The 17,426-nt window shown below is 49.9% G+C and overlaps 1 protein-coding gene across 1 annotated transcript in view; it reads left to right on the plus strand.

Annotated features, from left to right (window-relative positions):
* The window catches only part of LOC138510497 (zinc finger protein ZFP2-like), a 303,907-nt gene that overhangs the window by 135,724 nt on the left and 150,757 nt on the right, over positions 1-17,426 (plus strand). Inside the window, exon 4 of the mRNA XM_069626192.1 lies at positions 2,180-2,284. Within this exon, the coding sequence (XP_069482293.1) occupies positions 2,180-2,284 (105 nt within the window). The remainder of the gene's footprint in view (positions 1-2,179; positions 2,285-17,426) is intronic.

Below are 17,426 nucleotides of genomic sequence, written 5' to 3' on the forward strand. Positions count from 1 at the left end.
GAAATAAACCATGATTGATGCAATGGGAAAGACTTTTGGCAAGTTGGTGTTGGGGCAACTTGAACAATGGGCCGCTGAATCGACCTGTATTACTAGAGTGCAGGCAGCGTTCAGGAAAGGCATTGCTGCCACGGAACAGGCGTTCAGACTCCGCATTTTGACAGAAAGGTGTGTTGTTCTAGGGTCTGGAATCCTGTATTTTCTTTTTATCGACCCAAAGACGGTGTTTGATTGTATCCCTTGTGCAGAGCTTTGGAAATCACTTTGTGATAAACATGTTCCTGGTTCTCTGCTGAATGCCATTTTGTTAGTTTACACTGAAAGTACTGCTGTGAGAGCGGGAATCGATGAGGTTCACACAAGGCCATTTCCTGGTGAGAGGGGGGGATGAGACAGGACTGCGTGTTGACCCGACCCTCTTCTCTATCGTCTTCAATGACGTTTTGAATAATTTAGCCATAGAATATTCAGATACACCTAGGCTAAAGCGGGGGGCGGGATTAGTGTTCTGATGTACGCAGGTGAGGCCTTGCTTGTCACTCGTATGCCAAGTGGGCTGAAGAAACTGGCAGCCCCGTTTGCGACATTCTGGGATAGAAAGGGATTAACGGTCAACACAACCAAAACCAAACTAATAAGCTGTGGGAAAAGAAATCTACCGACTTAACCCTATGTATTAAAGAAACAGAGGTAGAGGTGGTCGAGGTGTTTGATTACGTAGGCTATCGTTTCGCCATTAATGGTAAGTGGGACAAACACGTGGAAAAAACTCACCTTTCATTATCCCGCAGATGTGCTGCGATTGGGAATTTCCCCAAAAAGTATGGGAACCATGATGTAAATCCCACCTTAGAGTTACATAGGTCACAGGTGGCGGGGGCTGCAAGCTATGCTGCTGAACTGCGAGGCTACAGTAAAACTGCCCGTCGAACTGCAATTGAAAATACTTTTCAAACACATTATGTCTCATACTGCCAACATGTGCACCCAATATGTATATCCGTCTGGAATTAGATCTAACATGCATTGGTGAAATGGTAAAGATCAAACCTTTACTGTATTGGGCACTGATCTGGTGTAGTGAGGAGCTTCATTGTTACCATGATGCTCTCATGGATCTAATGAGCTGTGAGGGGGCAACTAACTTACCGTGGACAGTAGATGTTAGATTCACATTGCATGCACTGAATGTGTGTCATTTATGGTCCGAACCTCGGAACATGCAAGAGAATGCCCCAGAAATGATCATTGGAGGCATATTGGAAAAATGTGTCCTCCAAACAACTCACTGACTACCTATCCTTGGTGGCCGGTTGGAATGTTCTGTCAAGTAAAACTGTGTAGGCCTGTGAAAATTATCTTCTGGACATAAAAATCCCACTCACGCACTCACTTTACCTGAAATTGAGATTTAACATTCTTCTGCTTGCCTCACTTACTAATGTCTGGAATAAAACAGGAAATGTTTGGTACCCATTCTGTACACAAACGATTGAATCTGTACAGCATTTTATGTTTATTTGTCCAGGTTATTCCCGGATTCGAGGCGGGAATCACAGACTGTGGGTCTCATTACAAGTGTGGCAGCACAGGAAAAAAGTGGCAGTAATTTCTTTACCACCACTTTTCCTGCACCGCTAAACTACATGTTTGCCGACAAAAAACTGCTTGTATTACCGTTGCCAGTAATAACGGCAACCCCCCCCCCCGCCCCATGGCGTCCTAAAGGACACCATGGAATGGGGAATACCCACCCTTAGTGGCACTTGGAATATGCCGTAATTCCGGCATTCCAGGTGCCAGTAGCGGGATACCAGCAACATTATAATGACCCCCAGTGTGTAAAGAACCCTGGTGCACGTACATTGTTTGAAGCTGAAGTTTTAATTGAGAATGACTATTATAAAGGAAATTGGCCTTTTCTGTGTTGTGATGTTTTTTTAAAATCTGGTTAATTTGTATACAGATTATTTATATGTTATGCTATGGGTTAACCCTTTTTATCGTGTTAAGCTAATCTACAGGCATTCATTCGTCTAGTTCAAATATTTTTGCTGATCATTTGGAAAGCAGAGGGCATAAACACCACTACTGACTAGCAGACAGAAGCATTGTGGCAAGTATACACATACCACAGTAATTTGAATGAACAATGTGACGCTTGCTTTTTCCCTCACAGAATTGTCGTATCCTAAGCCTGACAATGATTTGAGAGTGGAACAAGAGCTCCAGTTCAGTCATGACATCCCTGAAGGAAAGGAGTCCAGCAGAGACGCCTGCTCGGGTATGTTCACGTTGCCCCTGAGATTGGCAAACGAATAAGTCCCTCAGAAACCCATGTACATGACTGATTATGTTGTTTAGGTTGATCAGTAGGTGACCCCTTTACAGAGCATTTAAGTTATGCATGAGCTTCATTACCCCTACGTTCTTAATAATGATAAAGTGGAGAGATGCCTGCCAATCTAACCGAGTGTGATGATCTAGTGCTGGGGCGGTTAAGGGAAGACTGCTAGAGCCGTTGAGGAGCAGTAGACCTCAACATACAGCAAGTCATAAGATTGCTTTTTTAATTACCCTCTCGTCACTTAACTGAAGGGGCAAAGAAAGAGCATGACTTGGGTATAGTAGAGAGCTAATCCAAGCTGTGATACCGTTTTGTCTTTGCAGTGGTAAGACGGAAACAAACCCACCAGACTTTTCTTCTCCCTCTCTCTCGCCTTCTCTGTAGACCCATATTTGGGATCCTTCAACTCCGTACACCATTCAGAATCGCCCGACTAGAGAATGTGTAATAAAACCACAGGGTGGCCTTATAAACCGGAGTGACTATTTCGAAAATTGCCTGGCAGTGACTACTTTGGATTGTATCCATTTGAGATACCAGGCTGTTCCAGGTATGAGTGTATGCATGGGCATTTCACATTGAAAAGCCTGCACCCCCTCTCACAGTCCTTTTCATTAAATTGGAAAGAGGTGGCTATATTTATCACAAGTTGTTGTCATCCCATTTATTTATTTAAGAAACAGATTTCAATAGTGTAATGGTCCCACTTGGGAATGACATATAAATGATTGATATGGCCCCATTAGCTAACCCCCATCTCAGGCGTCAACCCAGCCCACTAGGGCACAATGTGGCGAAGTATCAACACAACACACACATGTTGCAAATTAAGTTTAACACCTTTATTTATAAACAACAGGTTGCATGGGATGACTTCTACAGAGCCGACGGGTTTGACGCAGGATGGGTAACTCACCAGGCTGTGGCTGTAGCAACCTAACGGAAAGATGGGGCTCGCCCCCATGTTTCTCTGTCCTGTGGATTATTTAAGGAGCATAATCTACTAAAATGATCAGGAAGTGTTAATTTAAAAAGTGTTCAGAGTTCCTATGCTAATACACAGGGATACAGTATCCCAACAGGCATCTTGGATCAAAACTCAGTCTCATGGTTATTGCGGCAAGCTTATTTCTTGACTTTCCAGTCCAGGGATCCAGTGCCCAGCTTGCTCTTGACCAACTCCACTAGCAAGTATTTCTTGCCCCCTTCCTTAGGGTCCGGTTTTGGTATAAATATGGTCTCCCTTTAACTTTGTGTCATCGCACTGGCCTTTACCAATATTTTAGAAAATTCCTACCAGCAATGATTTATTTTCTCCTTTGTTTAGAGTACCCTCTTGTTTAGACATTTAACCCTCTAGTCATGAGTCCCCCTCCAGGGCCAGTAGCAATTCCTTGGTACACTCCCACCAGCAAGTATTTCTTTTCGGCTTAGGATCTTTTTAGACTGAGATATTCTGACCCACTCACCGCAGCTTGTCCTCCAGAGACTAAGCTATCAACACTAACAGGCTCTTAGTTCTCCTTCTTGATATCTGGATCCTGCCATAGTCCGAGATATAGCCCTCACCAGGCTTTCAACGGTCTTCCTCCCTCTGCGTCTGGAATCAGCCATTGTATGAAATGTAACCCTGAGCAGGCTTATAACTTCTCTTTCTCTGGGTGTAATCGCAGCCACTGTCCGATAAAGCCCTCAGCAGGCTTCTGCATGTTTCCTTCCTCTTGTTCAGGTCCCAGCAAATCTTTGACTTCCTTCCTCCATCTGGTCGGCATCCCAGTCTCTTGCGCTCCCTGTCCCTAGCTGCAGGGGTTTGCAGTAATCCTGATTGTTAGGTAGTCTGGCAGGGCTCTTGATTGGTGTTCCTTGATACCCTGCCTCCTTTCACCTTGTAATTGGATCTGCTGTAATTCCATATATTTCCCCTGCCATTTGGGCTTTACTCCCAGGTTTCCCCAGCTCATTGTTTCCTGTTCTTCTTTTCATTATTGAATTAAATGAAGCTTTTCTGAGTGGCAACAAGGGCTTGAAACAGCTAGCCACTATTTTGGGATCCAGCTGAAGTGCCAGATGGGCAATGCGGTCCTGCAACTCAGTGTGTGCCCCCTAGGTTCTATTCTCTTGCTGGACTCTGCAGTCCCCTTAGACTAGGATTAGGTTTGCTTACACGCCCCCTCACTGCCCACATCTTAAATGCTGGGTGTGCATACGGAGTAATGCTTGTGCTTAATGACCGCTGCACTTGCCCTGGTGCGGGGAGAGAGATTTGGTTGCACTGAATCAAGGTGTTGGAATTTAACTTGTTCTGCTGGGAAGGAACTGTGGGCAGAGGGAACACTGATGATGTCTCAAAGGGAATGCCAGATCTGACCCTTTCCCCGAAGCAATGGCAAACACGAATCCTCCCTGTACCCCCTTAGAGTAGGTCTTCATGTTGCGGGTGGGCATCCCAGGTGCCCAGACGCCCCCCCAAACCGCAATGGTTTCCAATTAAGGACGGACATCTAATGGGGCTTTGTCAGAATTGACCCAAGGGTTTGAAAACCCATATTCTCCACCATGGGGTCTGGCATGGATTCACATGCTCATGAATATTCCCCGTCGTCAGGCTGGGAATCCTCGGTAAACACAAAATCAGTATCAGTTTCGTTTCTGATCTGTCTTTCTTAGTAGTAACCAATCACTGGTCTCTGGGTCTTACTGCCCCCAGCCAATGACTGCCCTCTCCCTAAGCCCCTCCCCTGGCAGCCATCCCCAGATTTTTACCGCATGTTCAAGTGTTGGGAGTCCTTGTGCTATAGCTCTCGAGCTTTTACTGCGTTTTGCATTTTTTCAAAGAGTTTAATCTAATTTTTTCTGTCAATCGAGCCTCAAACTCCACCGTTTCTACTTCCGATCAACGGGGACCCGTTTTGGAATTTTCTACGCCCCTCAAGGGCGAAGTTTCGTCGAGTTACGCTTCTTGGAGGATTCCAGAAGATCTGAGGCCTACCTCGTGGACATGGCCCAGGACAAAGGAAGCTCGACACCCAGATCCAAGCTGTTCAGGAACTGCCCTGGATGCGGATTACAGAATGTTTTCAAGGAGGATGAGCATTAGACATGTCTCTACTGCCTTCACGAAGACAAAATGCATGTGGAAAAGGACTGTGCGTTTTGCAAGAACTTGTCGGAACGGAATACGAGGGATCGTCGGATCCGCCTTGCCAGCTGGCTGGAGAAGGACCCAGCAGGTGAGAAGAAGAAGTCAGAGCGGTCTTCTAAGTCCTCTGAGGGCGACCCGGCGACGGGGGCCCAACAGAAGGCAAAGCACTGGAGTCTGCGGGCACCGGGTGCGCCGAAGGGGTGGGCTCCTCCGGCTGCCAGGCAGGGTGCAATTTCACCGACGCCATCAACCACGAGCCAACGCTCTGGCTCGGGGAAGAGAAAATCCGAGAACCCGGGTAAGCTTCTGGAGAGGCCCCGGTCGATCTCGAAGGAATCAGCCGAGGGGGAGCAAGGCGGTGACCCTCCTCCCAAGGTGAAGGCCTCAAGCGCGCCCAAGGTGGTGAAGGCCTTAATTCATCCGGCTAAGGCCTCTATCAAGGGAGTCGCCGCGGCCCTGGCGAAGCCTGTGGAGGCTACCTTGGGGCCCAGAGTTTCCCTGCCACCACGGGGGAATCCTCTTTTCAGACCATCGATAAGACCCCCGTGAAGACCCCGGTGCAAAAAAGAGGGGGGCAGTGGCCGTTACGGACACGGATACAGCCTCTGAGTAGGAGCTGGTTGAAGTCGTGAAGGGCCTCAACAAGAGGAACCCTGAGGAGGCGGACGAAGAGAGCGACAGTGGCGCCGACGAGGCTCCCGTGGAGGAGGAGCAACCATTGCGCCCGTCACAACCAGTGCCCGAGCCTCAGGACAACTCGGTGGCCATTTTGATGGCAATCCAAACCTTATGCACGGAGATAAGGATGAGGTTGCCTCTAACCCCAACGGACGACCCAGCAGAACCGGGCCCGTCGGGAAGCCCTCCAAACAAGCGGAGGAGAGTTCATACCCCCCGCCTTTCCAGCCCTTGCGGCCCTCTCAGCCTTCATCTCCTTCCCCTGATCCTAGGGATGACACAGGAACAGATACGGCCACAACAGGGATGGATGACGACAGTGGTGACGACAGATGGGCCTTCCATCACCACTCCCTCGGACCTCCCCGCCCAACGAAATTGGCTCCTTCCACGCCATGATTGCCAGGACATCCAAGCTTTTCCAACTCTGCCCCGAAGAACAGAAGAATGAAGGCTTCCTCTATCAGCGGCGCGAGGCCAAGAGGAAGACGGTCCTCGCGGTGCCGTTGATTGACGATATCTGGGATAAGGGACTTGCTCTCCTGAAGAACCCATCCACGACGTCTGCCAAGAAGGATCGGTACGAGAAGAAGTACTGGGCCCCCGATTCCGCCCCTTTGTGCCTTAGGGCACAGCCGACCCCGGATTCGGTCGTCTCAGCGGCGGCCAAGAAGAAAGCGGCAGGGGTGACGGCTTCAACTTCAACCTCCCCACCTGACGGCGAGGGAAAGAAACTGGACGCCATAGGACGACGAGTCATCTCATCTGCGGCGACGACAATTAAGGCGGCCAACGCCCTAGCGATTGTGGCCCGCTACGACAGGGAGCTGTGGTACAAGATCGCTCCCCTACTGGACTTCCTACTGAACGACAAGAGGGCGGAGGCCCTGGAGATCCTGCAGGAAGGTGAGGTGGCGTCGGACCACGCCATAACGCTGGCCACGGACATCACTGACACTGGGTTCTGCCAGTTGGGCAACAGTGTTTGCCTTCGACTGCGGGGATGGCTCAAGGCAACAGATTTCCACCAGGTCATGCAAACCAGAGTTTTGGACATGCCCTTCGACGGTAACAACCCGTTTGGAAAAACAGTGGATGAGTCACTTCAGGCTATCAAGACCGACACAGAGACGGCTCGGGCCTTGGGAGTTTTGCAGCAACGACGGCCGCCCTTTCGGAACGCCGGAGGCAGACAGGGTGCCTCCAAGGGATCCGGTGGCGGCTCCTCGATGTACCGCCAAGCGGCCCGCTCCTCGTCGCAGGAGGCCTACAGAGGACGCAGCAAGTCAGGAGGATGTCATTGTCGTCGTCAAGGAGGCCAAGGCAGCAAGGCCACCGCCAAGCAGGACTGAACCGGCTGTAGCATCGGGCCCCCACCTGAGCACCCCGGTGGGAGGCTGGCTGGCGAAGTTCGTCAGCGTGTGGGAGTCCATCTCCACCAACCGTTGGGTGCTGGATGCCCTGGCCCACGGGCACACTCTCGAATTTCTAGAGAAGTGCCCCTGCATTCCTCCCATGACCAGGAAGGAAAATCACGCCCCTCAACTGCTGTTAGAAGTAAGGGCGATGCTCAAGAAAGGTGCCATCGAGCTTGTCCCGAAGAGGCTCCGGGGCTCCGGAGTATACTCAAGGTACTTCCTCGTCAGAAATAAGACAGGCGGTTGGCACCCCATCCTGGACCTGCGTCGGTTAAACAAATACATCAAGGCCCAAATATTCAGGATGGTCACCCTCCAACACGTGCTGGGACAGCTGGACGAAGGTGACTTCCTATCGTCGGTGGACTTGGAGGATGCTTACTTCCACATCCCCAGTCCAAGGGCGGCACTACCAATTCAAGGCCCTGCCATTCTGATTGAAGTCGGCGCCCAGGGTAATTACCAAGTGCCTAGCACCAGTGGCGGCGCGGCTGCGCCTGCGGGGGATCTACATTTACCCCTACCTGGACGATTGGCTCATCCGTGCAAGGACAAGAGAACTCGCTGTCGAACACACAGCAAAGACCGTCCAACTGCTCATGGATCTGGGATTCTCCATCAACTACTCGAAATCCCGCCTGGTTCCGTCGCAGGTCGCACTGTTTCTGGGAGCCAAGCTCGATACAGTGGTGCGATTGGCTTCTCCGTCGGAGGACAGGACGAAGGCCATCTTGGGCAAGGTGCAGCGCCAGCTGGCCACAAGTCCCTGCTCGGAATGATGTCCTCATGCATCTACCTGGTGCGCCTGTGCAGGCTACAGATGTGTCCTCTACAAGAGTTCCTCGACGCCCGTTGGATACAAGCAACCGGCAGCTTCGAAGACAGGATCCCGCTCAACGAGGCTTTCCGCCAAGCGATTCAATGGTGGGGCACCCGCGCGCATCTCGCGGCGGGCGAGGACTTTCAGACCCCAGCACATCAGGAGACGGTGACGATGGACGCCTCCCTGGAGGGATGGGGACGCACACCGGAGATCTCCACACAAGAGGCCTTTGGCTCCCGGAGGAGAGGTCACTCCACATCAACAACCTGGAGCTCCGTTCCTTCCGTCCCTCAAGGGCAAGGTGGTGAGGGTCTTCACCGACAACACCACCACGATGTTCTACATCCGGAAGCAGGGAGGTACCGGATCCCCAGCCCTATCCAAGGAGGCCCAGGATATGTGGGACTGGGCTATTGCCCAGGGGATGTTTCTGGTGCCCTTCCATCTGGCAGGAATAAAGAACACCATCACCGACTCACTCAGCAGGGAGCTGCGCTTGTGCCACGAGTGGGAGCTGCGTCAGGATCAAGCGGATCGACTCTTCCAACGATGGGGCAAACCCCAGATCGACCTGTTCGCGACGGCGACGAACTCCAAGTGCCAGAGGTTTGCCAGCAGGTTTCCCCAGCCGAGGAGCATGGGCGATGCTTTCTCGTTCCCCTGGGACGGCCTGTTCCTGTATGCGTTCCGCCCGTTGCAGTTGTTACTGCGACTCGTCAACCAACTCAAGGAGTCCTAGTGCAGGATGATCCTCGTCGCACCATGGCCGAGACAAACCTGGTTCCCGGACCTTCTGGGCTTGTCAGCGTCCCCCCCAGTCAAACTATCGACGGACGCAGATCTTCTCTCCAGAGAAGGAGGCGCCATCCTCCATCACGACCCAGGGTTGCTGAACTTGCAGGCCTGGCTCTTGCGGCACTAGAGTTTGGAGGGTACGATATCCCGGCGGACTGCAAGGAGGTGCTTACAAAGGCCAGGGCGTCCTCAACTCTCAAGTGCTATGGACACAAATGGAAGAGGTTGTCTGTCTGGTGCCGTGCACTGAAGATTTAACCCTCTGTGAATTACGGCCCCTCAAGTGCTGCCGTACCTGCTGTCGCTGGCCAAGGCGGGGCTGGCTCATGCCCCCATCAAAATACATCTAGCAGCAATCTCCCGCTACACCAGAACTACGGGACGATCATCTCTGTGGTCTCATCGCCTGGTGAAGGAGTTTATGAAGGGACTGTTCCGTTCATTGCCACCGGTGAAGGCTCCGGCCCCGGCGAGGGAGCTCAACGTGGTGCTGACCAGGCTCATGGGGGCGCCATTCGAGCCTCTGCATTCGGCACCGTTGAAGTTCCTGTCGTGGAAAACAGCATTTGTGGTGGCTATCACCTCTGCACGACGGGTGGGAGAGATTCGGGCCCTATCCTGCAAGCCTCCATACTTGACTTTTCACGAGACGAGAGTGGTGCTGAGGACGCATCCTTCCTTCATGCCCAAGGTGCCGTCGGACTTCCATCTCAACGAGCCCTTGGTGTTACCAGTTTTCTTCCCGTCGCCTTTGTCGCCGGCCGAAAGGACTTTGCACTCGCTGGATGTAGCTAGAGCGCTGAAGTTCTACGTGGACCGCACAATGAGTTTCCGGAAGACATCACAACTGTTTGTGAACTTTGGACCTGTGAACCAAGGGAAGGCCCTCTCGAAGGCTTCCATTTCCAGACGGCTCTCCGGCTGCATCATGTACTGTTAGCGGTTGGCAAACCGACCGTTGCCCGGCCGTCCGAGAGCCCATTCGACCAGAGCGATCGCTGCTACCACGGTGTTCCTATCTGGTGTGCCCCTGCTGGACATCTGCAGGGCTGCTACGTGGAGGTCGACGCACACCTTCACGAGATTCTACTGTGTCGACCGGGATTCCAGAGAAGAGTCCAGAGTCGGCCAAGCAGTGCCGCACAACTTGTTCACCTGAAGGTGGGCCTGATAAGGAGGTAAGGGATGCTTAATATTGAGTTGTTGTAATGCTTAATGTTGAGCCTAATGTGGTGGGTAAAAGCCAGGCAAATTGCAAACTCAAAATGCTGGTGTAGAAGTGAGCAGCAGCATTTCACTTTAGGTCCATGAACGTACATGGGCCTCGGCAGAGCAGAACCACAGCCATTACTGTAGCACGTTATGTGGCGACTGCAGCCATGTTTAGGAAGATGGCCGGGAGCAAGAGATGATTGGTTGGCAAGCACATGAGTGGCCATCAGGATGTGCTGGCATGATATAAGCATCTGTACAAGGCACAGGTACGTTCAGCTAGCTGCATTACCCACACTATGTTATGAAGGCGGCTGTAGCTGCAGAGCTGGAATAGCAGTCATACGAGAGGTACATCTGTGACCCGGTTCTGTTGCATATAATGTAAAGATCCACAAGAGGAATGATCTGTGTCACTTGGGTAGGCTGAGCGGAATGGTACTAAGCTTGGATGGTGCTGTAATGCCATGCCCCGCATGGTTTGAAATTGAGGGGAGCTGGGAGCTATTTAGCTCCTCCTTGCAGCCTAGAAGAGCTTTGACACCAACAGCTACCAGAAGCTACATTTGGCTCCCCAGGCCAACTGATGCTAAACAAACACATTTAACTCTGTGTGTTTGGGACGACCTATACATAAATAAACTTTAGGACACAACTATACAGCATTTAAAACATAAGGGGTGATAAATAATGGACAAAAGTAAATGTGTGCATCTTATGTGGAAGCAACATTTGTGGAATCCTATGTTCTAGCTCCTCGTTCCCAATGGTAGCTCCTGTTTAGGAGGTAATGCTGGATACCCATGAGCTGCTTTTAGCTCTGGCTTATCCAATCGTAATTTCGCTCCTTTCCACCCTCCTCCCCCCAAGATCGAAAGGATAAACCATTAAGAATCCCATTGCTAATGTAACACACTGACCTTTTGTGTAAGGCTCATTGTGCAAATAATTACAAACACCATGAGATTTCTGTGCTTGGGGGGTGCCTCAACCTCGGGACGGGGATACTATGCCAGTTTATCCACCCATTTCGGCACAGCTGCATGGAAATAAACCTTATCTGTATCCTTGCTGCCAGTCTCCCTATTGGATTATTTGGTGATGAGCTGTGGGTTTCAACACCGGCAAACACAAACTGAGCACACTTAATCACCATTTCTAATATTGATCGTAGTCCTATTCCTGTGAAGAACCAAACATGTATTTGCGATTAAATAATGTGTGACTCAAGCATAGTTCATATCAAGTGCACTAGAATTCTATGTCAAGACCGGTGGCGAGCATTAAGCTTTACTTTCTTTAATTCTGCTCCTCAACAGCTTTTCAAAACTTTACACTTTATAAAAAAAAAGAAAATGTTCAAGGGACTACAAATCCCCACAAGTTCCTTGTTTTCTGTAGTCCTGTGTCCTCCAGCTTCCACCAATCTTGGATCAGGACCCCTTATGACCCAAATCCTGCCTGGGTCCCTTCCTCTTTCTTTTAGCTGCTCAGTCACAGATAAGTGGGGGATCGGGTCCTCTCTATATTAATATTAACTGTGTATTTCACTAGGTCAATCTAGCGCTCTAGGGAGAAGCACGCACAGTTCATTTATTTTTTGAAACTCTTCTTGCTAGTGGCGTTCAGTTCATGCAAATGGCTTATTTCTTTCTATATATATTGTGTGAACGCGTGTAGGTGATTGGAAGGGTTCACGCGGAGTCAGGACCGGAGCCGCCAGCGAACGCGCTCACTGCAGGCCGCCAGTCCCACTCACGTGGTAGAGCCTTTATTATTGGTGCCTGTATTGTTGGATCGATTCAGCAGCGAACGAGAACACTCCACCTCCGGCGCTAGGACTGTGACACCACCGCAGCAAGTCTGACTCTCTTTGCAACAGCGACACGGTCAGTGTCATTTCCAGTCCCCAGGCTTAATTTGAATCCGAGATAATGCAGCATTGAGATGCTGGATTTTCTAACTAATCATTGCGGCACATATCGCATAAGAAACAGCAGCTTCCCTGCTAAGACATCAAGTCAGCAGGACAATTACTGTCTAGAGCATTGTACACGTGAAAGAACGAGTTGCCATAAGTACTGTTCACGTAGCAAACAAATTTCAGTGTATTTTTTAAACTGACAGCTAGTGTAGAGAAGCCACCTACATAAGCAGAACTTACTGAGTGACTTCTCTTACAGAGAGTACTGCAAGAGAAGGTGGCCCTCAGAGCAGCTTGGTGAGTTCAGGAACAAGGTTGGGTAATGAACTCATGGTGGCAACAGTAAAGACAGACACAAGTGATCACAGTTCAAGGATGTTTATTAAACTGTATAAATGGGTGAGAAAAATGCCTAATCTAAACCTAAATCTAAGATGGGAGCAAGATACGACCATCAAATAATAATAAGGCAGTCCTTGTGGCGTCTTGTCAAATAAAAATGGCCTATACTAAGAAAAACCTATTGCCAATCCTTATCATTAAGTTACAAAATAGTTTGGGATAATGTTCACCAGAAAAGAAAGAAATGTTGATGAAATAATAAGTCAGGATGGTATTGCTGGGGTCTCCGTTCCCCATGTTTTGAGCACGGGACAAGACAGAACTTCTGAGCACAGCACACTCACTCCTGGGCCTTGTCAGTATGAGTTTACAGTTTGTTTCCAAATATCAGGGCCCACTCTGGCAAAGTCTCTTTTACACAAAGTCTCTTGCCTCAAAGGACCTGAAGTGCCAAAACAAACTAAAGTTATTTCAATAAATCTTCCACTTTGGCTGATTACTCTTCGCCTTAGGATCCCCCTCTGTCAGGCTTCGATCCTTCTCTCAGTGTGCGCCTCCCTCTTTCGGGTTTGCTACAGCCTTTCAATCACAAGTGCAACAATCATTCACTGTGGACATCCCTCCGTCGGGTTCATTCTTGTCAGCACAAAATGTTCTCGAGTGTATTATGCTTCACCCCAATTTGCAGGAATCCCTCAGCAGGGTTCACATTTGCCAGATACACAGTTCAACTTGCTTTATCATAGTACGTGATTCACTCTTGTTAGCTTTCCCCTTGGCATCCCTCCATCGGGTTCACATAGTCATTTTAACACAATGTTCACAATCTCATCAAAAAGCGGGGGGTTCCCTAACTCTAGCTTTCTCTTTGCAACGGGTCAGAGACTTTCGATTGTACAAGGGATTTGACGTGACCCTTGTAGGACCACTCTGACACCTGACGTTGCCCGTTCCTAGGGCCTCCTGGTACTTGTAGTTCCAACAAAGGGGCCAGCCAGAGTCCTTCGAATGACCACTCCTGTGTCGCCTGTTCACTCGAAGGTCATACCTCAAAACTGTCCTTAAGCTATGTTATGAACCTCTGTATATATCCGCCACAAAATGTATATATCCTGTACAAAACTGTAACTACTACTGTATATTACTGTCCTTTTGTAACCATGTTGTATACTAAGTAAAAGCGCCCTGATACCTCTGGGTTCGGTGCTCTATATAAGCAAATAAATAAACACACAAACAAACAAACACTCTGCAGCTGGCCCTTCACTGGGATTTCCCAAAAGTTCAAACACACACACAAGTTCTTTGTTCACTAGTCCTTGCGTTCACAATATGTTGCCGATTGCAACCTTTGGTTCAACACAGCCCGGCTTACTATCAGCTCCCTTTGACTCACCGGCTGTGTTGCACTCCTTGGTATTTCTTGTCTCTGGAGTCAACTACGATACCACTGTAGCAGGCATGTTTCCCGCCTTGGTTATCAGTGCGGGAGGGCCTCATGCACCGCTCACATCTTTTATACCACATGCCAGATGTCGTTCCTGGTATTATAATTCCTTTCACATAATCTTTGAGTTCAAAACGGCAAGGGCATTTCCCTCCTTGCTGTCTTTTCGGGTCTCATCGCTTTGTTTGAACTGCCATCCTGGAATAGCTGCCTCCTCGTGTGGTTGACCTTGCTTGTAGTGTGCTCTTGTGCTCTGCCTTTTATTCCTGTGGGGAAGGGAAAGGGCTGTCAGGTGTGCGTAGTTATTGTCAATTGCCTGACTCTGCCTGACCCTTGTATTGGGACATGTCAGGCAAACGACTCTGGTGTTAGTCCGTTGCCTTTCACGATGTAAGAAAGTGTTTGTGTCTGAAAAGGGGGCGGGGTGTAGAGCTTCTGAATATCCTATGGGGTAGGATGGGGAAAAGGGGTTACAAGAAAGGGGGTACTGTGTCTCATCCTTCGGTGTCCCACTTCCACTCCCTGAAGACCCCCCATCCAGGTGATCCTCCCCCACTGGTCCACCCCCAGGAACTGGATCCAATAGCGATGGCCGTGTCCTGGCCACCTGGATTACAGATCTCCAGGGACTAGCGAGTGAGACACCTTCAGGTTTCTCACAATTGGCACTATTTGTTTCAACAAGCAGCACGCTGCACTTGGCACTCCTAACAGTAGGCTTTAGCAACAGCTTGCTGAGTTCAAACGCACTGTGCATCCAACCTGGACCCTCCAAGCCCATGGTGTCTAGGAGCAGCTCCCCAGAGTGGAGCGAGGAAGAATGGATGGAGGATATCCCAGATGCGTACAGGAATTTGTCCCTGAGCTTTATGAAAGTCCTCAGAGACTCTCTAGTAATGGCAGTTTCCCAGTGGGTGAAGCCTATTAAAGAATGACTAGATGTTCTGGAGTCCATCTTAGCTACCAACGGTACAGGTGGCAAAGGAGCGCATAGGAAGGGAAAGGCGAACAGCCCACAAGAGGGTACATCTGCCAGACACCCCAGCTCTGGGGCTGACCAAGTGGGGAGTAAGACGGCTGTGAAGAGGCTGCCCTCTTCTACCCCCCCCTCGATTCACAAGGAAGTGGATAACAATGAATGCCGCAAGGTGGTCGACGCCTTCACTAAATTGAAGAATGCATTTTTACAAATGTCGACAGTGCTGCACCTCTTACCCCCTACCCCGGGGGCGGCTAACACACGGGATGCTGATGGCGTATACTCGCCTGATGATGATGATGACGAGGATGATGATGTGGCATTCATAGACCACCAGGCCCCACAGAAGCATTAAAAAGAAGTACCCCAGTAAAGCAGGATGACGGCGCAGTCAATATATTCGCCCTGGAGGCCATCAGACACCCCAAGACAACAGAGTGGGTGCCCTCGCCTAAGGTGTCATGTACATAGCACAGTGAATCAGAAAGCCGCTAGACTGGGAGGTGCGCTTCTGCATGAGAGCAGAGTGTCCTAGGCTGGACTTGCCAGACAAAGTCACAGACACTCCAGAGAAAGACTCCAAAATGGTGATCTTTTTCACAAAGACATAAAGAGACATCTGCAAGGGCGTAGATCGAGCCTGGAAGTGCTGCTAGGACAACGTACTGGACCTGGCAAGACCGTTAGCCAAAATTATGGATGTGGTAGAGAGGGCCAAGAATACAGGGGAGCCGCTAGACACACAAAATCTTGCAAACTGGGCGCAATGCGCAGTTTGCCTCTTAGGGAATGCCGACTGCGTGCTCTCTTCAGAAAGGCGAAGAGGGCTACTGCTAAAAATAAATAACAAGCTCAGCGACTTTACCACTTACAAAGCCTTTGAAGGTGCACAAGGCCTGGTATTTGGAGACACCTTTGCAAAGGAGATGTCACGATTTGTTGGGACTTATACTGCCTTGGAAAAGGCGCAGATGTCAATAAGGAAGATCTTCCCAGGATGGGGTTTTGTGGGGACCGGTCGACATTAGGGCTGTGAGAAACCCGAAGGTGTCTCACCAGCTGGTCCCCGGAGATCTGTCATCCAGGTGGCCAGGACACGGCCATCGCTATTGGATTCAGTTCCTGGGGGTGGACCAGTGGAGGAGGATCACCTGGATGAGGGGTCTTTGGGGAGTCGAAGTGGGACACTGACGGTTGAGACGTGGTACCCCCTTCCTTGTAACACCTTTTTCCCATTCTACCCTGTAGGATACTTGGAAGCCCCCCGCTCCCTGTTTCCGACATTAACAATTTATTACACAATAACAGACAACAGACAAATACCAGAGCCATTTACCTGATATGTCCCAACACACGGGTCAGACAAAGTCAGACAATTGACAATAACCACGCACATCTGACAGCGCTTTACCTTCCCCACAGGGATAAAAGGCAGAGCACGAGAGCACACTACGAGCAAGGTGAACGCACGAGGAACCAGCTACACTGAACCGGCAATTCAAATGAACGAAAAAGGCAGAGAGACCTGGAGGGATCACAAAGGGGATCTGCCCTTGCCCTATTCAAATCGGAATTACAAGACCAGGAAATACAGCTAACGTGTGGAGTGACCGATGTCAACGGTGCACAGTGGCCTCCCGCATTGATAACACAGGCGGGGAGGCACGCTGGCTACCATGGTACCGTCCTTGACTCTAGAGGCAAGCCAAACCAGCGGACTCAGTGCAATCGGTGAGTCAGAGGAAGCTCATAGCAAATTGAACTGTGTTTAATCCAAGGTTGTTAGTGGCAACATTAGACGAACGCAAGAACTTGAGAACAACTTGTGTGTGTTTGAACTTCTGAGACAGCCCAGAAAACGGCCAGCTGCAGAGTGGTCAGGTGCGATAGGAGTGCTATTTCGAAGGACGCTCGCTGGCCCCTTTTGTGTTGAACCTACAAGTACCAGAAGGCCCTAGGAAAAGGGTGGTGTGAGGTATCGAATTGGTCCTAGAAGGGTCACGTCCAATCCCTCGTACACTCGAAAGTCTCTGACCCATTGCCAAGGGAAAACTAAGTAAATCCTGAATTGTGATAAAGCAAAGTGAACTGTGAAATTAGGAAATGTGAACCAGTTTGAGGGATGCCTGCAAGTTGGTGTGAAGAGTAATACACCCATGAACATTGTGTTGACAAGAGTGAACCCGGTTGAGGATTGTCCGCAGTGGGAATTTGTTTGAAAGGACATTTAAGGCTCTTAAATATTGCGAGCTGCATTTTGTGAAAGGCCGTAGTGAACCCGGCAGAGGGAGGCTCAAGTTGCAAGAAGGATCCAAGCCC

This window comes from Ambystoma mexicanum, chromosome 6p (assembly GCF_040938575.1).
Source record: "Ambystoma mexicanum isolate Mex_15411 chromosome 6p, UKY_AmexF1_1, whole genome shotgun sequence".
NCBI lineage: Eukaryota > Metazoa > Chordata > Amphibia > Caudata > Ambystomatidae > Ambystoma > Ambystoma mexicanum.